Genomic DNA, 25,258 nt, shown 5'->3' on the forward strand with positions numbered 1-25,258 from the left:
AAAACAAAAATGTATTTGGCAGAGTAAGAACATATCTAAATTGTTGCCATGAACAAAAGGGGTTCAGAAGCCAGACTAAGAGGAAAGAGTAATACACACACTTTGCTACAACTCAAGACTTAAGATTAGGTTCTGTTCTCAGTTCAAAATGACAAGTTTTATCTATTTCAGACTGACAAGGCCTAGCCAGGTATTTCCAATTCAGAAAGGCATCTGGGAAAGGCATCAGGTAAACGGCAAATCCATTGGTTCTGAGAGGAAGGGAAAGCAAGATTATTTTAACAATGAGCTATACATTTATAGAGACAACCTCCCAAAAATCTTTCAAAGCAAAGAGATACATAGCAGGAGGGGTGAAAACAGATGACTGCTTAGATTTCCAGAGGCTGCAGAGTCCACTGGTAGAAACTGGATGAATTGCAGATTATACCCCAGATGTGTCTTTTGTTTCCTAGGAAAATGCCAAGATTCACTCTGCTGTCAGCGTAACACCCTCAACAGTTGCAGTGAACAGTAGTGTTTTACTTCAAGCAGGGAAGCTGGCATGCATGTGTCCCAGCCTCATGTGTCTTGGAGTCTACATGTGACAGTCTGTGCTCCTGCAGTGCTTACATCTTCCTGTCAGTCAGGAATGGGCTGGCTGAGCAGAAACTAAATTTTAGCTCCAGCCATTGCCCGCATCAGCAGTTAACTTATTTTTTGCATTTTGTGTTTTTGTTCCTCCCCTGGGCCCATGTTCTCCCCAGCTCCCACTGCAATTACAATCCAAGACGACTTCAGACTGTGTCCCACTTTTCCCACTTCAGACATAATCTGGGCTTCCCCTGGTGATGGTGGCCAGGAAGTAAAATTCAGAGCTATATATATATATGTGTATATATATATATGTGAGAATGAAGGGAGTGTAGATCCTAACCTCTGCCCCAGGCAGTAGGAGGGAGCTACTTTTCCTCTTTATATCCATCTTTATTGCACAGAAGAGCAAAGCAGCCAGCTCCAAGGTAGAGAAGAGCTTTCTACAGCTACACATCTAGCTAATATAACTCATGACAAAAAACTGGGAGCCATTTCTAAATTGAAACAAAACAAAACCAAAACTCCTCTCTCCTCCCCTTCGCAGAGCTCTTGTACCACCTGTGAGGAACAAACTGACCTTGGGCATCACATCTCTCTTTCTACCTTTTAGCCACAGCACATGCCTCCAGCCCTCAATTTATAACATTTCAATATACAGACAGTGGTGTGAAGTCACAGACTGAAATCAGCAGAGCCCACAGCTGTTCTTCACTCCAGTGCTGTGGTCTCAGCCGCAGCAGTGCATTGCTGACCCTGCAACGCCTCAACCTTCACAGGAGGCCGGCAGGGTGCTGCCATGTCAAGGCCTCACAAGTGTAACCAGAATGTATACGAGTTTTCAGAAGACCCTGCTGCAGGTGAAATGACACTGATTTGCATGTAAACAGAACATCAAACACAGCAAGTTTGGCTGAAAATCGGTGTAGAAAGAAGCAGAGAGGAGCCTGCTACAAAGAGATATAGAGGGTTCTCTGCAGGCAGGCCGGGGAGCGCCTCTGGCAACTCCTCCTCAGAGAGATGGCCACGCTCTGTGGTGACACAGTAGCACATGACAGGCCACACAGAAGCAGGCCAGCACTCAAATCTCTATCAGCGACCAAGCGTGAAGCTTGGAGGCTGCTCACAATGCACTGTGCAGTCACTGCGCAGCCCATGCAGCGCCATGCAAGGCCCATGAGAGCCCCGTTGACTGGGGCTGGGGATTGGCCTGCACCCCACAGTAGGAGGGCGGTGCCTGCGAATGGAGCTGCAAATGCTGCTCACCTGGAGAAATCTGCAGTGGCTCCACACCACACAGACTTGGTCTCTTTGTACTCAGTGTTTTCTGCTGTAAAACTGTTGTGTTCCATTTGTTTTTGAGCACACTTTCCATCTCCTCAGACTTTTGTTACAAAATTCAAGGGATGGAAAATTCTTCCTCCAACCCACTCCCCCCTCAACTTTACAACTCGAAGGGGATTACTGTTTATAAAGTATCTCAGGCTAAATTAATTAAGTCGCAAACGTTATTACAGCAACATCTCCCTGGTTAAAGTATCTGCTTGTCAACCACTGTAAGACAGCTTTGTCAGCCTGTTGTTCCAATTTGGATTTCCCTGTTATTACTTCTGCTGGAGTCTGGCATGTACTGTCATCACCACCCAACTGTCTTCTGGTAAAGTGCAGGAGAGAGAAAAGAAGAAAAATCAGACAAAATCAGGTTCTCAGTGGCTCTGGATTGCCATCTCCAGGATACGTTCAGAGAGTTGTTTTCTTACAGAAGCGTCCTTGGGAGCATCACTGGGAGCTGCACAAAACCATAACTGCATAACTGTTTTTTTTTTTAATTTTTTTTTTTTTTAATGGGCAGTTCTCTCTGGTGGGCTGGGGAGTAAACAGCTAAAAGCCTTCCTTCAAACCTGATCTTGTCCCTAAATATCTGCAGCTTCTTTATACCGTTTCCAAACTGATAGACATTTTAGGAGTCATCTAAGCCAATTATTTTATCATTAAGACAAGAATGCAGACACAAACATGAAAACTTTCTTTTTTAGTCTGAGGACAAGAACATTGCTGACTCATGGAGAGGAAAGAGGTGCAAGAGAAGAGAATAGGAGGAAGGAGGGAAATGAATCAAAGGAAGTTTGATTTGAGAAAAAATAACTAATAATAATTTCCCTTTTCGCTCTGACTGAATTTCAGATTTTTACAGGGTTTTAAGCAATGGAACTGAGCGTTTGAAACAGCATCTTTTGTGCTGGCAAATAGCCTGAACACTGTGCACGGGGAAGCTGTCAGACCGGAGGTGTAACAGACCAGCCCCGTCTGCACCTTCGTCTGGAAGCGGCTGACAAATACCTGCACAGCTCGCACAACAGCTCCTGTGCCATGGCTCTGAGCATGTGGACGTACATATCCTGTTTAATTTAAAGGACTATTACAGCAGTTAGGCGAATGAGACTGCAATTGGTGAAAATACCAGAAGACTGGGGCAGCGCATTTCAGTACAATACTGCTTGTACACAGCCCTGCGTTTTACATGCATTGTTTTCCTTTTTTACATCTATTATCTCCTCACACCCATCTTTTTCCCCCCACTTCTATTTAACTTTGCGAATTGAGATTCTGCCCACAACATATTTTTGTCTCACGTAACAAAACGATTGCCAAGGATGGTCTTTTATGTGATTGAATTATGTGAACAAAAGAACTCTTCTAAAACAGATCATCAGGTTATATATTCACAGCTGTCTTCTCTACCAGCCATATTTCTGACAATTAATAGATTGTAGCAAAAAAGCAAATTAAAAATGAATACAATGCTTCTACAAAAAAGAATTGCCTCAGTAAAATACACACAAAAAGATTTCCTAGTTTAAACGAATACCTGAATTTTTCTTAACATTAAAACTATTTATTTTGAAGCATTAAAAAAACTTCCATTCAAAAACTCTGAATGGAAGTCATACAGAAGTGTTCTTTTTCTGTTTCCTAAAGTACTCAAAGAGTATTTTACTTTCCCATTCTTTCAATCTGTTTATATGTTGTAATGAGAAACAGACATTTTTTAACCATGCCATTGCAAGAAAAACAGAGTTTTGGCCAAGAAAAATGCAGATTTTGCTCACCACCGGAAACAATGAATCTAACAAACTTCAACACATTTAAGTAAAACAACAACTTCGTGTTTTCATTAACAGTTTTGGTTTGAGAACAAAGATAGGCTGTAAAATCTCTGCAACAGAGTTTGTGTGTGTTAAACAAAATAGAACAGCTTCATTCTGTACTTTTCTTTTTGATATTCTTGTCTCTATTTATTACAAACAGTCAGAAGTGGTTCTTTAAGTGAAAGAAGATTTAACAGCCTCAAAGCTATTTGATTTTTTTCTAATAAAAGGAAGAAAGTGCTCAGTGCTTTAAGTAAAGTGATACGCTATTTACTTATTGCACAGTTGTAAAGACTTGCTGAAGTGCCTTAATATGCAGTGTTAGCCTACTATAATTAACTGTATTTGAAGTAACTGTCATTAGTGTATAAAATAATTATCCACATGAATGACAAACACAATCCCAGATTCAGATTCATGTTTTCTATTGGTTTTTGTTTCAATAATCTTCTGACCCAGAACTGTAAAAAGTTGAATGTTGAGTTATCCAAGCCTTAATTCTGCTTCTCAGTTTTACTGCTTAGGCCCACTTCCATCATTTTTATGTGGCACCGAGGTATACCAGGAAATAATCTTTCATCCTGGTGTACCAACAGACTTGCTTATTTTACCTCTGACTTGAACTTGCACCATCCTCGTACCAACAATTATTAAAGTACACTCTTCTGTCATGTCAGTGAAGGTTTTGGTACTGCAGCAGCAGCACATCATGGATGATTTAGATTATTAGACAGTAGATCACTACAAATTTTTCTTCTAAAGCAGTGTCATCTTTTAGCAACTCAAAACATCTAACTACACAACAGACAGCTTGGCTGTATTTTAAATTAGCACAAATGCTAAAGCCAGGAAATGTAATTCTCAGGATATCAGAACAAAAGGTTCAGAGAAAAAAGAATTCTTATATACTATAAGATTATCAGGACTAGACTGTCACACTGTGACCTTGCTGGCGTCTAGCTAATCTGACAATATTTGGCAGAGCATTGTTTCAAATCAATAACTAATTAACAAAGTACAAAAGAAGTTGTACTGTTTTTGAGGCTCCTTGTTAAAAATGGCTTTTGGTTGCACATGGGCAGAAAGGTCGCTTTTATGACATCTTCACGAGTCTTTCAACATCTTGCCACTGTCAGATTAAATTACTTTTAGCAATTAATTGTCATAAGTTAAAACAGAAGCACATTTGTTACAGCAGGTTGTCATAATGACATGGTGAGCAGTTGTTTTGATATGAATTTCTTTCACTGACCCTCTATCATATCTTAATTTTTTTGGTTGACCTAACTGGAAAATTGGGAGCAATCTTCTAACTCAGGCAGCACAAGCCAAACATTGGGGGTCTTACTGAGACTACACACTGAACGATAGTGGTGTAGAAATTTCAGAAATAAATGAAGATCTTGAAATAATATCTTATAGAGTATGTTGCTTATGATGTATACAGTGGTGGATGGAATAAAAAAAAACCTCAAAAAAACCCCAATCAAGCTTTTGTTACTGTTAAAAATTGTGCCTGATGCCATTTTAATCCCTTATTCGCTAACACCATTTGTTTGATGTGCTTTAAAATCAGGATTAAGAGTACTCAACATCTGCAACTTATACTCAAATAATTACTTACTTTGGAGGTTTGGACCTTACTACACTTTAATTGAAACGATCCAAGCCTTTACGTTCTTTTTGTTAAACTTCTCTATATCATGATGCTTACATGTTGTCAGTTTTTAGATTAGTCTTCTGGTATTTACTGCCAATATTTACGTGATTTTGCCATAAAACATTACATCACAAGAACCTTGTATTTATTTATCAAACATTAAATCCCAGGTCAGTTGTTTTTCAGGCTTTAACATATTATTCCATTATCAGAGACTTTGAAAAAAGCCAGTTCACTCCCATTGACGGTGATGCAAACAGAGAAAAATTTATCAGAAAAAGATACAAGCACTACTGATTGTGCATCTCCTTCTGCTTAATATCTTTGGTCATTCTTCTGGGAGGTTTCTTACCTCTCAGTGTTTGGGAGGAAAAAGGTGACTGGCAAAAGATGTAGTTTTTATCCACAGTTCTACACTTCAGTTTGCTATACATTTAAATCTTTTGTGTGGATATTAATGTTATGTAACAGGAAATATTTCAAGTCTTAACTAACATACACAAACAAGGTCGTTTCCCCCAGAGAAGGCAGTAGGGCACAGTGTTTCTCTGGAAGAGCCCCAAAGGGTTCCCCTCGTTTAAACACAAAATTCAGATCTTTGGTGTGTTTAAACAGATACGTAAAAGTATGTGAAGCCTAGAGATCAAAGCGAAATCTTGAAAAGTGTTCTCTCAATTAATACTTCTCGTGACATAATCTATAAAGGAACACCATGTCCTTTAAAGCTAGGGCAAAACCCACAATGTAATAGTTAGGATAGAAATGTTAATCTAGACCTTCAGTGAAAGGCTGCAAGAAAATAACATAATTCCCAGATTGCCATGTAATGTCTGAATGTTTGGTCAGAAGGGATGAGGTGCAGAAAAATGGGAAAAGAGATGACAGATTAACGCCGCCCTGCAGGACAGAGGGAGCAGGGTGTGCAGAAGGGAGGATCAGAGTGGCTGCAGGCGCAATCTGTAACAAAGACACTGAGAAAGCTGCAACCCAGGGAACGCCCTGGGTAGGTTGTTTCTGGCTCTGGATGTCTTGTAGGAGCTAATTAACCAGATCTGCTGCTTAACTGAGATTTTGGAAGAGCTCTGAGAGCTCCTATGGTTAACAATAGTTGAACAACATTTAGCAATCAATGTGTAATGTATTTTGCTATTTTTGCAGTTTATCTCTGTTAGTAAAAATGTTTTTTATACTAACATATTTTAAATCTTAAATCTTGTTTGTGTATAAAGCTGACAATAAGCAGTAAGAATCAACAGTTGCCAGGTACCAGACGTCTTGGAAATTGACCAAACTGTGATCGCATTTACAATGCCCAATATCCCAGCAAGATGCCAGAATACCCCAAATCGTCTCTCCGCTAAGCAGCATGGAAAAGTTTTGGAGCTGGTAACATGTGTCTGAGCAGACTTCTTCTTATGATCAGTGTTCATTTAAAACTCTCTGGACAGGAGTATCTTAACAAATTAGTAATACTGTATGGGCATGGGTGTAAGATTGAAGATGAATAGGAACTGGAGGCCTGTCATAGGGTTTCAAGGCAACTTGCAATTAATGCATTGGCTTGCAGCTGAGATACAGATTCAGGTTTCACTTTGAAATGTAGTGTAGACAAAATCTTATGAGTTCTAAAAAGTGGTTGTGCACAGGCTTAATTAAAATGCTGTTCACTAATACTTTAATAACACTGCAGGCTTTTAAATTCTGCCATGCCTATCCTTTTCAGAACACACACTTGGCAAATAATCAATTTGAATGTCACAGAGAATTTTTCCTGTTCCCCAAACTTAAAAACTGCTTTGTAGTTTAAAACAAAAGTTTGCAGACTCAGTTTAATAATGTAGACAAAACTCTTTTTGCTGAAGAAATAACAAAAGAGAAGGAGCAGGAAGGGCATAGACAGTACATTTATCCTTCCCATTATTCAAAGTTGGGCATGCTAGCAACATCTGGAAAACACCTGTGAAAAAACTGATACTTCTGTACTGTTCTGTAAGGATATGGCTTGTAGAATTTCTTGATCCATGAAGTAATCTTGTTCTCCTCAACACACCTGTGTTAAAAATGCAGAATAACATCACTGTTGCTCCCAGGGTACGTTTACATAGCAGTACTTATGAAAGATTACATGGCATCAACCACGCTAATAGCTCAGAAGGCTTCATGGTTTCAGCCACCTAAACCTGCTCTTTATAAATGGATGACCAAGTGCAATGCCAGTACTGCCACATGTTCTGAGGTAAATTGACCTCTCTTCAACAACAACCACAGAGTCGATGCACAGCTTAAATACTGCCTCAAGGGTTGGAGTGGAACTTGGTCATGTAGAACCATTGAATCATGTTAGCTAGAAAGGACGCCTGGAGGTCCTGCAGTCCAGTGCCTTGCTCAAAGCAGTGTCATTCAGGACTGTTCACAAGCACTGGGCCTGACAGTTTCAATCAAGGGAAAAAAAAAGTGAGCTGTGTTGTGCCAGTGTCATAGAAGCTCTTCAGAATTTGAACTATGTGTATTTGGGACAGTGCCTTTGAATGCACTCGATGGAGAGGACTATTGCAGATGATGTGAACTTGTTTACGATATTTTCATATTACAATTTCATCACTCTGAATTTTGGATACTCTCATAACTCCCATCAGAATTGAGGCACTGGTCATCTTTTGCAACTGCAGTTCTTGTTTGCTGATTCTAGCAGACCTCAATTTTGCCTTGTCACTTTATCTTTCAGTAGAAATAGACGCTATTTCAGAACGCCATTAGAATGCCATGCTGTGGTTATTCACCAGAATTCTAACGGAGTAATAACATTATGTGAACTGCCACACCTGTGTGATAATGGTGTCTAGGGAATATCAGCATAAAACTTTACTTAAGTCTCAGCCAAACTCTGCCAGTTAGCTGCAGCTGGTATTTCAGAACAGAGAGAGAGAAGAAACAGTAAAAGAACATAATGAACAGACATTCAGCAGTAACAGAAAGATATTTAGGACAAGCAGGCACTGTGATCAAATTCTGTTATTTTAAGATCTGTGAGAGCAATAATTCATTTGTTCACTTCACACAAAGAAAGTAGGCCTTTAAACAGCAAGAGCATCTGAAAACTTGACATATCTCAAAAAGGAGGATTTCATACATGGCCAATAACTTCAATGTTAAAGGATATGAAATTAAGAAACAGCCATTAAACATAAGCTTACCATTTTTTTTGGCAGCCAATGCAAAGGACACATGATGAAAAACATGATTCTGTCATTGAATGTGTTTGCTCATTTTTCAATGAACAGAAAAGACCCTCCAGGAAAGAAAGTGCAGTACCCAAAGGTCAGGAGACATGTACTTCAGGGTGGAATGCATAAGGGCGCTGACTTATCATGGAGTAAGCCCACAAACTTAATTCAGAACCTAGAAATCTTTCAAAACAACATACATGGTCTAAATTTCTTTGCTACTTAATTCACTAACTTCAAATTCCTCAGCAAAACAGATCCCTGAAGATTTGTGTTCATAATGTGCATGTTCTATGAGGTTAGGAATAGAGGAGCTGCAACACAATTTAGTGTTGAGGTCAATTGCCCACTACTGTAGGACATGCTCTGAACTTGCAAGATCCAGGAAATCAGATTATTCAGTTACACAGCAGGTGGAAAAAATATAGAAGATAGGAATGAGAAACCATCCTGGAATGAAACACTAGTTTGCAAAGAACAAACATGTTGCAGATTCTTAGGAAGTACTGAGCATATTGTCTGAATTAACTACTTTCTGAATTTCTTGTTGTACTGTATGACTGGATGCAGTGATTAAATCTTCACTTTTCATAAAAGGAAACCTTCAAGACTTATATATTCTGTGCTTACAAACTATCACTGAGCCCATTTCCTTCAGAGTTGGAAGGATGCTGAACATGCAAATACTTGCCCAGGTTAGGTAAACCTTTATTTAGCATCTCTGTGCACATGCTTGTGTGCGCTTGTTAGGGGAAATGCTTCATTCTGCATTGGTGCTATAGTGAATGATTAAAATTTAAGTGATACTAGACAAAGTGTATGGGGTAAAAGAAGTCTTTCAGGAGACAGCAGCTCTTCCATTCATTCTCTAATTCAATTAGAACAGAGGGCAGAACTTTCATTATTATTTTTTTTAAGAGGTGCAGAAACTTCTCAATGGCAAATTGTTTCAGCATGCTGTGATAGTGAGCTGGAGTCCAGTCTATCTCAGTGGGCAAGCCCCATGTCAGAATGATGAGTACTCATACAGTTTACTTTTAATATAGGAGGCATGCTTATGTTTGTCGAAAGTACTACTGAAGGGATGCCCTCTTTTTCTGAACAACATACTCAATATGAGATGGATATTCTTCTCACTCTACACTTGTGCTAGAAGTACCAAACCAGAAGCTCACAAATTGTTTTAGTGGTACCCTATAGCCCAGAAGAACTAAAAGCTCATAAATTGATATAATTCTTAGTAAAAATGCAAATTAAATTTTAAGTTATTCAGTAGTTTGGTTCCTAGCAGTGCCATCTATTGGGAAGACTAACTAAAGTTCAAATATTATTTGATTATAAGGAAAATGTAACTCATTGTATACTGACAAATTTAGTCTTGCAGGTACGAATCAAAAACACAGAGAAAAAGAGTGAGAAACAACTGGTAAATTACAAAGTGTAGAACAGTGTGGCTGAACAGCATTCAGACAGCTCAGAAAGAAAGCCTGCTACTGACACCACCAAGCACAAAAGACAAAAAGCATTTTTGATCAGTTTAGCATCCCCTTCTAGTCACGAAGAAAAAGATAAAACAAAGATCCAGCTGAAAGAGGAATGAAAGATTCTTCAAAATTTAGATAAGGTCAGGGTTGTGCATGCCATAAAACATACTACCTTAGCAAATTCATCTGCCTGGACACTGTGAAAACAATGTTAGCAACTCTGAAGTTAGTATAAAAGTAGTTCTTATGGAGGAGCGATAAACTGTGGAGTTCACTACCGCCCAGAAAGAACTGAGGTCGTGACTCTGTTCTCTCAGAGCTCACAACAAGGTTGTTTCTTTTCCTCTACAGTGATGACAACAAACTGATTAAAAAGATCAGCTTTGTTCTCAAGAGGCAAATAATTTGAAATAACATCACACAAGATGTAGATTCGCAAAAAGGAAGGACATTAGATAATAAAATCTTTTGCTAATAATGATTTTGAAATATAATGAGTGACGAGGTGATAATACTTCATACTGCTCTGAACTGCCAGCAACCTATGAATTGCAGGTCAGGAACTGATACCTTTTCTAGGCAGCTTTTTCTACATGCTTCATACCAGTGCTTCTTCCCCTACTTCCAGCCCCTTTGGCAGTGGTCACTGCTGAGGCAGCCAAGCAGACTTCAGAGGAACTACCAGAATAATCTAAGTTACAAAACCTGGATTTTTTTTTCCTATATTTTTTTCCTGAATTTTCACTTTGTTTTCTGTGGCAAATGATGTGGAAATAACATCCTTGAACATACTGTATCCTGTGCCCCAGTCTCCTGTCCGCTGACATTTGTTTCCTAGGACTCCACTGTTTTCCTGATTTCTGTGTATCATGGTACGCCCTATCCAAAACCTGTAAACATTTTGAGATGGTTTCAAAAAGGGGATCCTGCCTTTTTTTCAACAGCACCACTCCTCTTAAGACAACTATATATGTTTATCTCAGAGAAATTAATTTCTGTGATCTCTCTGTATTTGAAGACTTCTATGGCTTGCTGCACATTATGGAAAAAAGCACGTGAAGAATCTCAAAATTTTGCATACCAAAAGGTGTGCTACCATTTGACCTCCCAAACATAGAAATCTAGTACCAAAATGTGCAATACATACAGTAAGTTAGAGGATATTATCCTCTTGTTTTGGATATCAGTTAAAAAAAAATTAAATCTTTGTTGGATAAAGGATAAAGGATACTCACAGAGAACAATCTGCACTGGCAGGAGGATTTGACTAGAAGACCTGTGAGGTCTTTTCAGTCCTTAACTGCAATCACTCTACAATCAAAGGCAGGCACTATCTGAGTTTAAGAAGTTTGAATATTTCATTCACCTTTGCCTTCAACAAGTTGCTCTGGTTTCTGCTGATCTAGTATTCTCTGTGATTAGCTTGCTAACTGTCTAGGTTTACTAAGCCTGAATCCTGACTGAAAGGAAGGACGACTTGGTTGACCTGTGCACAACGATCTTTTTTAGAACAACAGGAGCACGGCACAGCTGGAGAGATGCAAGGAGAGATGCAAGCTGATTCTTTTTTTCGAAAACTCATGTGGCTTGCCTCACATTCTAGGAGCCCAGTCTAACAATACGCATTTTGTCGGCAGCATGTAATGAATGTTTGAAAGACAAGAAAGCAAGATAGCCCCGATTTATTCCTTTTCTTTGATTAAACCATACTTCTGAGATGCAGAACAAAGAGAGGGTATAGCAGAATGAAGAGCCAGTGGGGCTCTTGAAGAGATGCAAAATCTTCCCTCACTGATTATCTGCTTTTCTGATTTCTTTCTTGCTTCAGGAAAAAAGGCAAGTATAACCTTCTAGGACTGGTAGATGCAAAACGTACTGTAAGAAGTCCTCACAGTCTCAGGATTTTTAGAAATACCGAATATAACTGCACAAACTAAACAGCCTTTGTAGAAACTACTAAAGTTTAAACTGCATATACTTTAGTGAGATGTCAGTTCACTGTAATATCTACAGAATGAAATGTTTTATGAACATTTCTTTCCTGTTTTACAGTAATTATTATTGGAGTTCCAAGCTATCAGAACCTTTAGGGATCTAAGTCTTAGAGGTCTAAGTGTTGGTGCTCAGTGAAATCTGGTGGGTTAAGGTTTTCATTTGGCCTCAGGCTGGGCTGGGCAGGCCTGCAGTAAGGAACTGCAGCACAGCTGCCAGACCTCCACAGGTGTAGCAGAGACCCCTGGGCATCTAAAATGTCACAAGATATTTATGTCCCAGCACCTAACTGCAATCTTTTTGCTTTTAAGTAGTATGTGTTGCAAAGAACAGTAAAACTGCAGTAATTTTTAAGCAGCTCTCATAAGCCTTCCATTGCCAAGATGATGATTCTGTAAATTTCCCAAACACTGAAGGGAATAATAGGTTTTAAAAGGCAAATATGAGCAAACTAAAAAACTAAAACCATGCGGTGCTTCAGCTATAGGTAAAGCAACTCTGAAAGTTATAAGAAGGGAAAAAAAAAAAAAAAAAGCTTTGCACTGTAAAGAGTGGGCAAAACTCTGGAGGTGGGAGGCCTGATTCCCAGCCAGAGACTTTTCCGGTGCTTGAGCATGTCCCCTGGCCCTTGGGAGCTGTCTGCCTAGTGCTTGTCATCTTGTCTCCCCTGGTGGAATAAAGGGCTTATTAGCTTGGGTTCAGCAGCACACTAATGGAGTCACATAGGGTTTGGATGAGACCCTTGCCAGGCGGCAGGGCAGGCAGAGGTGACGGCCATGGGCCAGGCCACACAGCTGCCTGCAGGCCGAACTCAGAACAGGGCCTGATCTCCACACAAAATCTGCTGCTCTGAAAGCTGGTGTGAACCATTGGGCTGTTGGCCTTCTGCCATGTGTGTTGGTCTAACCAAGGAACATGCAGCGATGGCACGCAGCCTGCTCATGTCCGCCAGCTTGTGTTGCCCGCCAGCATCACTGCGCATCAGCCCTGTGTTAATAAACCCACTTTGCACCACTTGCTCCTGAATGTTGGCATGGGTTATCCTGATAGATACATTTTTAGCAAAACAAATTAATTAGTTGCACACGATCATGTTCTATTTAACTTCTCACAGGAAAAGGGAAAAAAATTATTTACAAAAAGTTACATCCAAAATTAACTTGATTTCATTCATATGCTTCTAGTACAAACAGCACTGTTATAGACTGTGCTATAGCAAAAATAAAATTTGCCACAAGAATTGTCTTTATTAAAAGAGTTAATCTTTGTGGGGGAATATTCCTAGCAGACAGGCCAAGGAAGGGCTTATCCTCTTGCCCAGAAAATCTGATCCCATCAGCTGGTCTGATAAAAGGTATTAATTCTTCTTCCTTTTCTGCCTCTTTGATATCCTCTGACTATTGTGGCAACAACATTATTGCAAATTACTATTATTATAAAATTACGTGATTTATACTTTTTTCTTTACTAACATTTCAGAATTCATTCAGTATACTTGTTTAAGTGGTGAATTCTACTTAGAAGGGGATAAATACTGATTTACATTTCTAAGTGTCTTTTAACATAGAGAAGACACTGTCAATGTGAAAATCTGTGGGGAGTGGGAGATGGCTTGGAGGATGGAGAGAACAATCATGTCACATTTAAGCCTGTATGATCTGTTTCCATAGAAAAAGGTTAGAGATCAACAAATTCTCAGTTTAGTTCAGTAATAAATGAAGGCTGAGTAGGGCATTAAGTTTCTGGGGGAAGCATTAGCCAATATGTACAGCAGCAGCCTCTGGTGGTCTAAGAAAAAATGGTAGTATCTATAAGTAAGGATAGAAATATGTTTTTTAAAAGGAAGTATGCATATATTTAGCTATTTGACTCAATTTTGCATTCAACACATTAAAAAACAGATGCTTTAAAAACGATTTGCTGGCAATATGCTAGTGAAAATCTGAATAGTAAGACCAGTAAAATTCATATTGCATTCATTAACGTTACATAAAAGTAAAATGCTTTTATTTAATATTTCTATGAAGCATTATAGTCAATACTTGTTATCAAGAAATTTTCTCCTTGGTTTGCCTTGCTAAAAAAGAAACCAATTTTGTAAGATTGTTACTGAACTGATGATATTTTCTGTCTTCACTCATGAATTCACTTGTTTTCAAGAACAAAAAATTCTGTCTTATTACAAAACACACTAAGCAGGTTTTTCTGCCATAATGTTTGACATGATGTTTATTGCCCAGACCAAATCAGCCCCTTTAACAAGCTAAAATGTATGCCAGAAAGTACATTATTTCCTAGTTAAAGAAACTAACAGCATGAAACAATAAGTACTTTGATCTTTCAGGCACTGCGTTAATGCACTACACAGTCTAATAGTCGTTTTTATTTATATTCTTTTTTTGTGTGCATAAAAATAGAATGCAATTTGAGATTTTGTATTTTAAGACTCTGCTTTTACATATTCCTGAATATCCCAGCTAATTTGCATTTTCCTACAAAAATAAAGAAAATACTTAAAGAAATTTGTGGGAGTGGGAGAATTTCATTTTCGTACATCTTGGAAGATCTAACTGCACACATTGGACCAACAGCCAGATGCCTTTAATTTCACCATCCGGCATTTCATCAGAACACAACACTGTCTTACTGACCCTATGATAACATAACAGGATATTTATTCCCATTTCTTCTTAACAGTCAGAAACAACATCTCCAGCATATCTGGCACACACAAATCATCCTTCAATGTTAGACGCAGTGGATGCCTTCACTTTATCTTGAGGTATGTATCTACCACAGCTGTTGAGAGGAAATTTTGAATCTTTGTACCCATTTGCCTTACTTTGCAAAGGTGATCTAACGCTTACTCTGTATTTTTCAAAATTATTCAATGATATCACTACCAAAACATATACCATCCTTAAATACTTCTGTAAAGTATGATTTTTCTTCCTCTTATTCAAGATGTTAGTGAGTCAGAAGCATTCCTTACCACAGGGCAAGTAAAATTCATTTTTTTGCATTTGAATTGCTCTCTCAGGTTGTCTGAGACTAGCTCCAAAGATCATCATCCCACAGCTAAAGTAATGCAGGCGGTGATCCCAAGGTGTGAGAAAAGGGTGCTTTCAGTAGCATACACAGTTCAACAGACCCAAGCGTGAGAGGCAGGAAATGCACTGTATGTATGGCATTGCACCGTTTTGTTTGCATCATGCTATGCCTGGGGAGATTATCAACAGAGCAGAGCATGCTATATTCACGGCTCCTGTTGCAACCACCTGTCTTAAGTTTTTACAGACTTAGCGGTTCTACCCAGAAGAGTAAATGGTATTCCATCAGTGATCAAGTTTTGTTTCAGAAATTAGCAGGCAAGTGAATTGCAGTAATGTATCCCGCCACACACCAAAGCAGGACATTTTTCATTCTGTTTCAGAAAAACTCTCTGCATCAGAGTCTATTTAAGAAACATATATATATATTACATATATATATATAAAGGGATTCTTTCAGAATAAAAAACACCAATTGCATCAGAAAGCTCAATTTCAGTTACTTCACTCTGGAAAGAAGACTACCACATACACTTTCACTAAAACTTTTTCCCTTGGTTTGAAGAAAATTGAATAAAAGAGAATGTGAACAGTCGTATTTGAGGCACAGACCCACGTAAAAAAGAAAATGGTATGGAGTCATGCATTTTACGTTTTGGGGGTCAAACCTCCTGAAGCCAGATTTCATGCCTCATCAAACAAAAGAGCCACGAGAAGGTGGAACTGCTAAAAAGGTATCAAAAAAGGTTTACTTTCAATAAGAGGATACTGAACCAGCATGCTGACTAAACACATTTCAGGACTACACAACAATGTTCACCGGCGTCTGATGCAATTTGACAGAAGCCTCTTAAGAAACAGAGTCTGACCACTAGGAAGAATGGCATATTTCATAAAAGAAGCACATAGATAGAAAAAAATAAAAAAATCCCACAGTAGTGCTCTGTTAGTGACTTTGAATGTGTATATGGATCCTTTTGTTTCCAGTTCTCAGTCGTAAGATATTTCTTAGAAGACACAGTAATATTTATGGTATTAGTGATTCTTAATGCCCAGGTTACAAAATCTCTTATACAGTTACTGCTGCTGTATTTCTCCTAGAAACACTTCAATGTTACACCACAATTAAAAGGAACACGTTAAAATTTAAGAGGATTCTAACATCTCTTGTGCTGGATTTTTCTATATTTCACAACAGAAGGACATGCACATTTTTACTGATTTAAGCACGGTGTGGCTTTTCTGACATGTTTTACTGTTGAATGAAAATGCTAACTTCCATAATAAAGGCTTTGGATATTGCATGACTCAGTCTCAAATGTATAATGCATAGTATGTATATGAAGCAGAATGTGTCAAAGTGCAAATAATATTGTTTGTGCCCCCTGCAGAATTAGAAATCCTCGGGTAGCACTGTTATAACGATCCCATGCTGGTAGCATTACAAAGTGCAAAGGTTCACTGAGTAAGAAAAGAGCAGGGGACAGAGTTTCCTCATTACACCATTCTCGAACTATTCTAGCTTAAATATTTATTAAGATATTAATAACTCTCCTCCTTTATCTGCCTTCAGAAGTTCAGCTGAAACACAATGGATGGCTGCTCATATGAAAACAATACATTATAGGGTAAATCTGCTACCAAGCAAGATGAACACCAGTATTTTCCACAATACATTATTAATTCAGCAGGTAATATGTTAAAAATCTATCATTCCATAACTACTGCCTCCCCAGTATATGACAATGTAATACAATAAATGCATGCATGACATGTGAAGCTAATGTGTTGCTGAAGTTGCACCAGAAAGTGTTTCATATGTACACCTCTGTTTATAAAATGAGTCTTCCTTAAATCATTCCCTTTCTTCATAGCACCAGTGCATTCCTCTGGGGTTTATTTGAAGTTCCTCTTTGAAATTAGAAAGGACTGTTTTGTAACTCTTCCAAAACTTACTTTACATTCAGTAAGTGACGAAAAATATCAATAGAATAAAGAGCTAGGAACTCTGTATGAACTCTTGAATGTCACTGCAGAAATATGTTTGTTTTTAAAAAAGCATGCTATTTATTAGCTAATATGGACAGCAAACATATCGATCCATTAGTAAACAAGGACAAACAAAAGTAAAAGAAACTTACTCTAATATACATCTGTATTGTTTCTTTTTCTTTCTGTGGATTTCGATACTTCTCATAGAAGTCACGTCGTTTCTTTGTTTCCTTCTGGATTTTATCTTTTCTTTCCCTCTTTTCTGCAGGTTCATCTGAGCTATCAGAAGACAGCTGTACTTGGGCTTTTGTCTTCTCCACTTCAATATAGTTCTCATTGGGATTCAGTACTATTACTCCATAGCCCTCCTGTTTTAGAAGAGACAAAAAAAAAAAAAAAAAAGAAAAAAACAAAAAAAAGAAAAAAACAAGAAAAAAACAAGGAAAGAAATATGAAAAGAGAGATTTGATACTTGAAAATGCTTTCTGTTTACTTTAATGCTCTTAAAAACACATATTTATTTCAGTAAGTTCACATAACGTAATTTTTTAGAAGAACATTTTAAGAATATTGTTTCTTTTCAGTCATTAAAGGGATATTGATGTGTGAATACGTCTGTGCGTGCACTAATGCATATACACATCCCTCGGCATCAGAGAAGTTGGCTGATTTACCTTTAAAATAATTTAATATGTTGTTTTATTCATAAGCATGTTATATGACTTTTTCAGAAAACCGTATTAAAACTATACGCAAAATATTATTTTAAAAACTCTACATAATGTTGAATAAAAAGCTATATAGTCAGCCAATAAAAACCTTTAAAAGAGAAAGGATGGAGAGAATTCATATATATATATTAAGGAAAGCATGGGAAAATTATTCAGCACAGTTTAAAATAGTGAAACCTTTTGTCTAGCTGACAAGCCAACAGCAGCAGTAACAATGAATCAATACTACAACTGATTCAGTGGTATTGCTTACAAGTCAACTGTTTTACTGTGGAGAAGACTTTTAAGCACATCTTTAAATCTGCTCTAAAACTTCACTGGGATTATGTCCCATATTCAACAAACCCAGAGAAAATTTGTGACCTGCAGGATGCTTTTGAACATACCAGCTGCATTTTTGTGCCTTGGAAAATGAGCTGGTTGAAAAATACATGAATTTATGAATGAGAAATAAATCTTGAATAAATCAGCCAATCATTTTATTATGATTTTTAAATGATGGTAAATCATATAAGAATTGTAATATTTGTGAAAGATCATCGCAAATGCAGGGAGAAAAAGGGAAGCACGTGCATTTAACAGATGAGTCCTTAAAGTTACCATGGGTTCCCAATGAAAATCAAGCTGTCCTTTAAAAGTAGATTTTAATAAAGACTCACTTTTTGAAAATGTCTACGCTAATTATCTAACGGAACAGCTTTATTCCGGCTTTTCGTTCAGTGCTCAATTCTGCACTTAGGCAAGGCGAGAAGATCAAAGAAGTCCACGTACCTAGCTTCAGCAGAGTAAACCACATCTACGCTAACAAAAGATACTTTATTTGGGCTTGCTTTATTCTAATCTGTAGAGCTATTCAAAAATCTTGTAACACATTGTGATCACTGTCAGGTAGACAGATTGTCACTTAGTGATTTTCTACAGTTGGACACACTCGACTAGTTATCAAAATCACATTTGAAGGAAGTTCCTACCCCTCTTCCTTGTGTCCGCACAACTTTTCACGCCCTTCTCAAATTTCTGCCATAGCTTCTCCTCCCACCAAAACGAAGCTAAAGGACACTGTTGCACTCTGCTAAACAGGGTGAAATAGAGGCATTCAGTACACTGTCTCTGGTGTAAGGGACATCGTCAAAAAAGGTCACCATAGGCCAAAGAGAAAATTGCCTCCTTACTAGATTCGGTACTGTGAGTAAGTGGTCTCCTGTCATGTTTCTTCCCTGCCCTCTCCGCTGAGTGAATTGAACTTAGGTAAATGTAAATAAATAAATAGCCAAATAAATAAGCGGAGGGAAGGGGAGGGGCAAAGAAAAACGTGAAACAAAAGGAGGCATGGCTCAAAAGCTACCCGTGCCTTCACTGCCTGTATCGACGCACAATACCACATTATCAGCAGATAAATTTCCAGCTCACAAATTTCAAAGCCCCAAATCCAGCACAGGGGAGAACAGCGCTTCAGCAGATACGTGTTACTAAATTACTGGGGATGAAAGCATGACTTCAGCTTGCTCACTGTGGAGCAGGGACTAACTTATCCCCACACTCATCACCAAGCACTTTGGTGGTTTCATCGCGCAACACAGGCTGCTCCCTTTGTTGTTCATCTTGACCTGCTCTTTCTGAGCAGAGACACTCTGCGTATCGATTCCTTTTACTTTCTATACAATGCCAAATGCAAAATTCATGTATTTGTTATAGGTCTACAAGTGTTACAGGAATTTGAAACCCTGTGTCCACTTTTAGCTGACCACAAAACAGACACATAAATCATCAAAGAAGTAGAATTTGTCTAAGTTATTGATTATGTAACTGAAAATTACATGACTCATTTGTCCAATTTTATGAGGACACAATGTCAATTTTTCACATAGACATCAACAGATGAAATACGATTCCATTTTTAAATTCCCCATGTCATAAATCAATTAGAGGATTTTTATCAATTATATTTTAAGCAGCATAACGCATCTCCCTCTACGCTTTAAAGCTTCTTTTTCCCGAGAAAGCACATCTTTCCTGTCAGTACAATTAAAATAATTAGTAATAACTGAGTTTTTTTTTTTTTTTTTTTTTTTCTTCATCTGTGGGAAAAACAATCACCTTATAATTCATAGGAATTTCTCTTGGGAAAATAATACACTTTAGACTGTTTTGCTTATGATTCTCTTTCCCTTGTCCTCTGCATCTGAAATTAAAACGTGTAAACAGTAGTACCAGAAAGATTTGGTAGTAACAAGCATTTGATAGTAGCACCGCGGAGAAACTAAGTCTGGCAAAACTGCACCTGGTTCCGGATTTAATCAGCCTTAACCTAAACATTTTTTATTTCTGTTAATTTCCATTGAAAATGCATACTTAGCTTTAGATAACATCAGTGTAAACATATTTTAAATTCAATTCATTTCTTAAAAACGCAGTCATATGAGAATAGCTGCACCACTAAACTTCAGTGTGATCAGAAAATAAAAAAAAAAAAAGTGGAACTCTTCAGTGTGGTTGAACAAAATGCAAATTAATGCAAAACACAATAAAAAATAATCCACTAATACTTAAAAGCAGGCCTTCAGGAAACTTTAATAATAGGCAATATACACAATCTTCGGCATAACTATTTAGCAACCAAAAAAATCACGTTCATTAATAACTTTAAATAGAAGTCATGGTCAGAAGTACGTACCTCACAATGGCATTAAAAATACCAACTTCTGTTCTGATGAATGTACAGCATTATTAAAAAATGTAGTGAACTAATTAGTGAAAGTAGTGAACTAATTACTGAAAATAATTATTGTAATTCTGGGAAGTTTAAAGTTTGATATGTTTTCTGTGTATGTAATTGTGGAGTTGCTTTTTCTATGGATCCAGTGCACGCAGAATGTTAAACCACTGTGTAAAGCGCTCTGTTTTTTATCATAGTAAAAAGTCAAATTTTGTAACAGCAGTAAGAAAATTTTCCATAAATCAAACATATCTAAGAGAATACAGATGCCACACAGAAGTCTGTGTCTTAGATAAGTCACATAGTTTGTCTGCATCACCCATTAGTATATCTTTGATGAGAAGTAATAATCAGGATAGGCACTGATAAATACAAGTTCCTGTCTCTGATCTACGAGCTCAGGGGGCACAATCACAGTCTCTTTCAGACTGGAATACTCTATAACAGCTATTTCCTGCAATTTGTTTAATGTTCAGAAAAGTTAAGCTTCAGGATAAGTTGGCAGCAAAACATCAACTGTACCAACTGCTATCAACCTCCAAGAAACACTTCTGGAGGTAGTGGAAATGATGATAGAAAGGGAAGACAGCTGAAAAAAGTCAAGTGTTGGAAAGAATCAAAAATCTCAGTTACAATACCTTCACTACAAAGGCAGAACAATGTAGAAGGGCCTTTTTCACCGTAATGCAAGCCAGAATTGCAACTGTGCTTTGTCTCTTACTGGAAGCTCAAGCAAGCCATTTGAAATTGAGAGAACATGGAAATTATTGCATCTGGCAGTAAGACTGAGGTGGAAAAGAAAAAAAAAAAAAAATCTCAAAGTATTTGAGGTAAACTCTCAATCTTTTGAAACCTCTTCTGCCTGGCCAAATGAATAATGAGCTGAAAGCATTCAGTTCTGCATATTAATCCACCAAGATGGGATACCATATGTGACCAGAAAGGTCAGGGCTGGAGAAGAATCTTTTGACCTACGTAACTATGTTTTTGGACTGCATGCAATGGTCTGAAAGAGACCATTTTCCTAAGCCTTATCACCCTGAATTCCCAAGTTCATACTTCTGTATGGATTGTTTGCGGCACGACCAGAGTTAATTCCCAAGGGAAATGCAACTCCAAGTGTTCGTCTCCTAAACCTGCCTGTGGTTAAAGCGGACATGGCAACGTCCATTCATCTTTCTGAAAGATGTACGTTCTGTTTATTCCCCATCTTTTTCACAAGAAGGGAACATATATGTCACTGTTGCGACATCGTAGGTGCAACAGCGGGATGAGGTCATGACAACCAATCAGAAGCCACTAGTGAAGCGTTAAAGTAAACATAGCTGTTGGAGATGCAGCTCAGCTTGAAAAATGCCCCCTCCATTATTTGAGCAATTTTCTCAAGACGTGACCTGAGACTGAAACGCCTGAAATGTCAGTTGACTCCGCTTTCTGTTTCCACCCTATGTACATTTTGGCAACTGCACCCTGCTAACACTTTGCAATATTTTTGTCCCAGCTACACCTCAGCTCTGGCGCACTGAATTCCAGCGCTGTGTCCAAGTGTGTAAAAATGCCGTGTTACTGCCAAACACGCATTGTCCCACTAAGTTCCCAACTTAAAATAGCTCATCAAGCTAGGCAGGAAAAGAAAACATGCCACAAAAAGTTTTTAGAAGACCACCTGTTGTCTATTATTTTTACATAGCACTTACTCATAAATCATAACACAGGGTAATTAATCAAGCTGTCAAAGAGAAGGTCAAAGGTTATGTGGGGGAGTCAGAAGGTCATGCATGGGCTGATAGAGGTCAGGGTCACACCGCATTCCTCATTATCAAGTTGGGATGAGAGACGGCCCAAGCAAACAAAAGTGAAAGCAGATGGAGAAGTGAGTGGATAGAAAAAAAGAAGAAAATTTCACAAACAAAAAGAAAAGTGAAAGAAGAATGTCAGTTGCCTTCAAACAAGGAGGAGAATAGAACAGAAATACATTGAGATGTTCTCAAAAGGTCTCACACAATACAAAGAAACTACAGTTTGATAATTTAAATACATTTAATATAACTTTCCATCCGATCTTTTTGCAAGTAGAAAACAACGCTACGAGATGGGTGCACTAGTTTTGATTCCATTTCTCATCAGAAGTCAATACTTTCAAGGCTGAAAAGACAAAAGGACCCTATTACTGCAATGAATGCTGATGGATATATAAAAAAAGATTCTAAATGCTAAAGTTTACTCCTGCTTATGCTACAACCAGTAGAGGTTCAATAGAAAGTTTGAATATTGTATGAAGAACTACACTTTTGCGTACACAAATACTCAAAAACACAAAGCATCATAAAAGTCCCCCTGGATGACACAACCGTTATAAAATATTCTATCATTACACTGACCTGAATTAGATGCAGAATACTGTGCAAAATTAGCTGTCACCCTTTCCTCAAAATCTTTGTTAATCTCATTTTGAATGTTTGCAGCTTTATCAACACATGCATCAATGTCAGCTCCTTGGTTACTGAACCGCTGTACTTGGAAGAAGATATAATTAAAATGTTTTGGCACAGAAAAGGTGAAATTGTATCTTCCCCTGTTCCCTGAGGAGTCTGTAAAACATGTAGGATATATTGACAAACACACACCCTTGTCTAGAGTCCTGACATCCCAGGTCACCCAACTCCTATTTATTTCAAAACATTCACTTTACACTTACCCAAACTGTCACCTGCTGTGTTACTAACTTTTAATGGATATTAGAGCTATAAAAACAATAAACTCTTCATTTCCTTTCTGCTACTGCCTTCTAAATCCTCACTGCATTTAGCCTGTGTCTGTTTGCATGCGGAACTGTATTCATCCTATTTCACCATATACTAACTTTGAGTTGGAAAGCACAAAATATGCCACTGGTATGCTTCACTTCAATATTAAATAATTTGGAGCCGGTGCAGCCATACAAAACAAATCAATATTCAAAGGTAAAAGAAAAAAAGAAAAAAAAGAAAAAAAAGAAAAAAAAAAAAAAGACGAGATAAACTGTTACCATATTTTGAGTTTGCTGTTGAAAAGTTTAGCAAAGGATGAATGTTCCACATATATCTATAATTAGCAACCTAAATATGTCTGTGCATAAGATCTGCAATCTTGTTTCATGGCGTTTGTTCCCAAGGCCAAAACTGCATAAACACATCCATGTACCATAAAGATTTTACTCCTTCAGTTGCACCCTCTATTCTTGGTTGGGAACTTCTGTGCCTTTGTAAGCATTAATTTCATCACAGCTTTCAGCAGAAAATTTTTTCTCATCAAAAGTGAAATGCAGTAGCATTAACTAAACTGCGATTTAATAGAAAATAATTATGTTCATTTTCAGGTAGCGCTTCAAACACTGCTTAATAAACCTCAGCCTCATCACCTTTCTCTAACACGAGTTTCAGGCTATCAATGGAGGCTGAATGGAAGTGATTCACCTCAGCCACACAGGCAGAGTACAGGACTGCAAATAATCCTTCCATAATAACTGTCCAGGCTGCAGTAATAGTCTCTGCTCTTCTTCACTAACTGTGCACAGCTTTGGGGTCCATACAATCCATGAAAGGACGAATTCACCAGTTTCCCCCAAGGCCTGGCATCTTTTAATGACATCTTGTAGGACCCCTTTCTGTAATTAACCCCTGTATTCTGAAGGCTTTTTCTCCTCTGTTATGAAACCACCTTACTTTCTTTTCCTACAAAAACTGTAGAAGCTTCAGTGCAGTTCAAAGTTTCACACAGGAAACTCCTGCATATTTTACATTTCAACTAAGGTTTTGGTTAAAAGGTCATTCAGCTTTATACAGAACTTCTTGAAAGCAATGCACCAGAAACACAAAGGTTATCAAATACTTTTGCAGCACCCACATTAGTAATACATAATTATTAATTCTCATTTACTGGTAGGCAAGCCAAGGAGAGTAATAGTTACTCTCTGAAACTTATGCTCAAATGAGAAGCAGAGATGAAGCTGACTGCAGAATTTTTTGATGTTTCTATGGTGTTTCTCAGCATCCTTTCAGCTGACAGTAAAAGTTCTCTGCTGCAAATTTGTTTTCCAGTCCACTTTGCCTCCTCCCAGAGAATGTCACAGTATGTCTTAATTATTCTCAATTGTATTTCATAACGAATATGTCCTAAAATAAGTTTTAAGCTTATATTATTATGTAGCACAAGATGAAAAAATGAACTTATTCTAAAATGTACTCTATTTCCCTCTCTTTTCTAACAGTGTAAAATGTTTTTGTAAACATTCGTGAAGTGCTCTGTTGACATTTCAGTGGGCTCAGAGGTTTGTCTAGATTTTTAACATCTTTAGCTTGCGCTGAGGCAATACGAGTAGCCAAGCTGTTCTACTTCACCTTTCATCTGCAAGAATTTATACACATTACACTACTACAGCGAAACAGATAAAACATAAATCTCTTTGAAGGTCTCTGTGTCAGGTTTTTGTTCTGCAGTGTAGAAGAAAAATACATCACACACTAAGTGTTTTCCGTAAAATACTGAAGTTATCGAAGTCTTTCAAGGCAACATCCATTTAGTGCTGATCATCATTTGTGACCACAGCCTAAAAATCTTCTATCTGAATGACAAAAAAATTAAGTTGCTTTTAGCATGTATTTGCATTCAGACGCTTCCCTAAAAAAAGGGAAGTGGCTTCTAATCC

At 37.8% G+C, this 25,258-nt stretch overlaps 1 protein-coding gene across 6 annotated transcripts in view; it reads right to left on the minus strand.

The window, feature by feature from the left end:
* The window catches only part of FAM172A (family with sequence similarity 172 member A), a 257,802-nt gene that overhangs the window by 108,007 nt on the left and 124,537 nt on the right, over nucleotides 1–25,258 (minus strand). For all 6 annotated transcript variants that reach the window (XM_042866181.1, XM_042866178.1, XM_042866179.1 and 3 more), the window contains one exon: nucleotides 17,274–17,492. In XM_042866181.1, coding sequence (XP_042722115.1) covers nucleotides 17,274–17,492 — 219 coding nt within the window. The remainder of the gene's footprint in view (nucleotides 1–17,273; nucleotides 17,493–25,258) is intronic.

The sequence above is a fragment of the Lagopus leucura genome, unplaced genomic scaffold, assembly GCF_019238085.1.
Source record: "Lagopus leucura isolate 7727_CA_CO unplaced genomic scaffold, USGS_WTPT01 Super-Scaffold_810, whole genome shotgun sequence".
Lineage (NCBI taxonomy): Eukaryota > Metazoa > Chordata > Aves > Galliformes > Phasianidae > Lagopus > Lagopus leucura.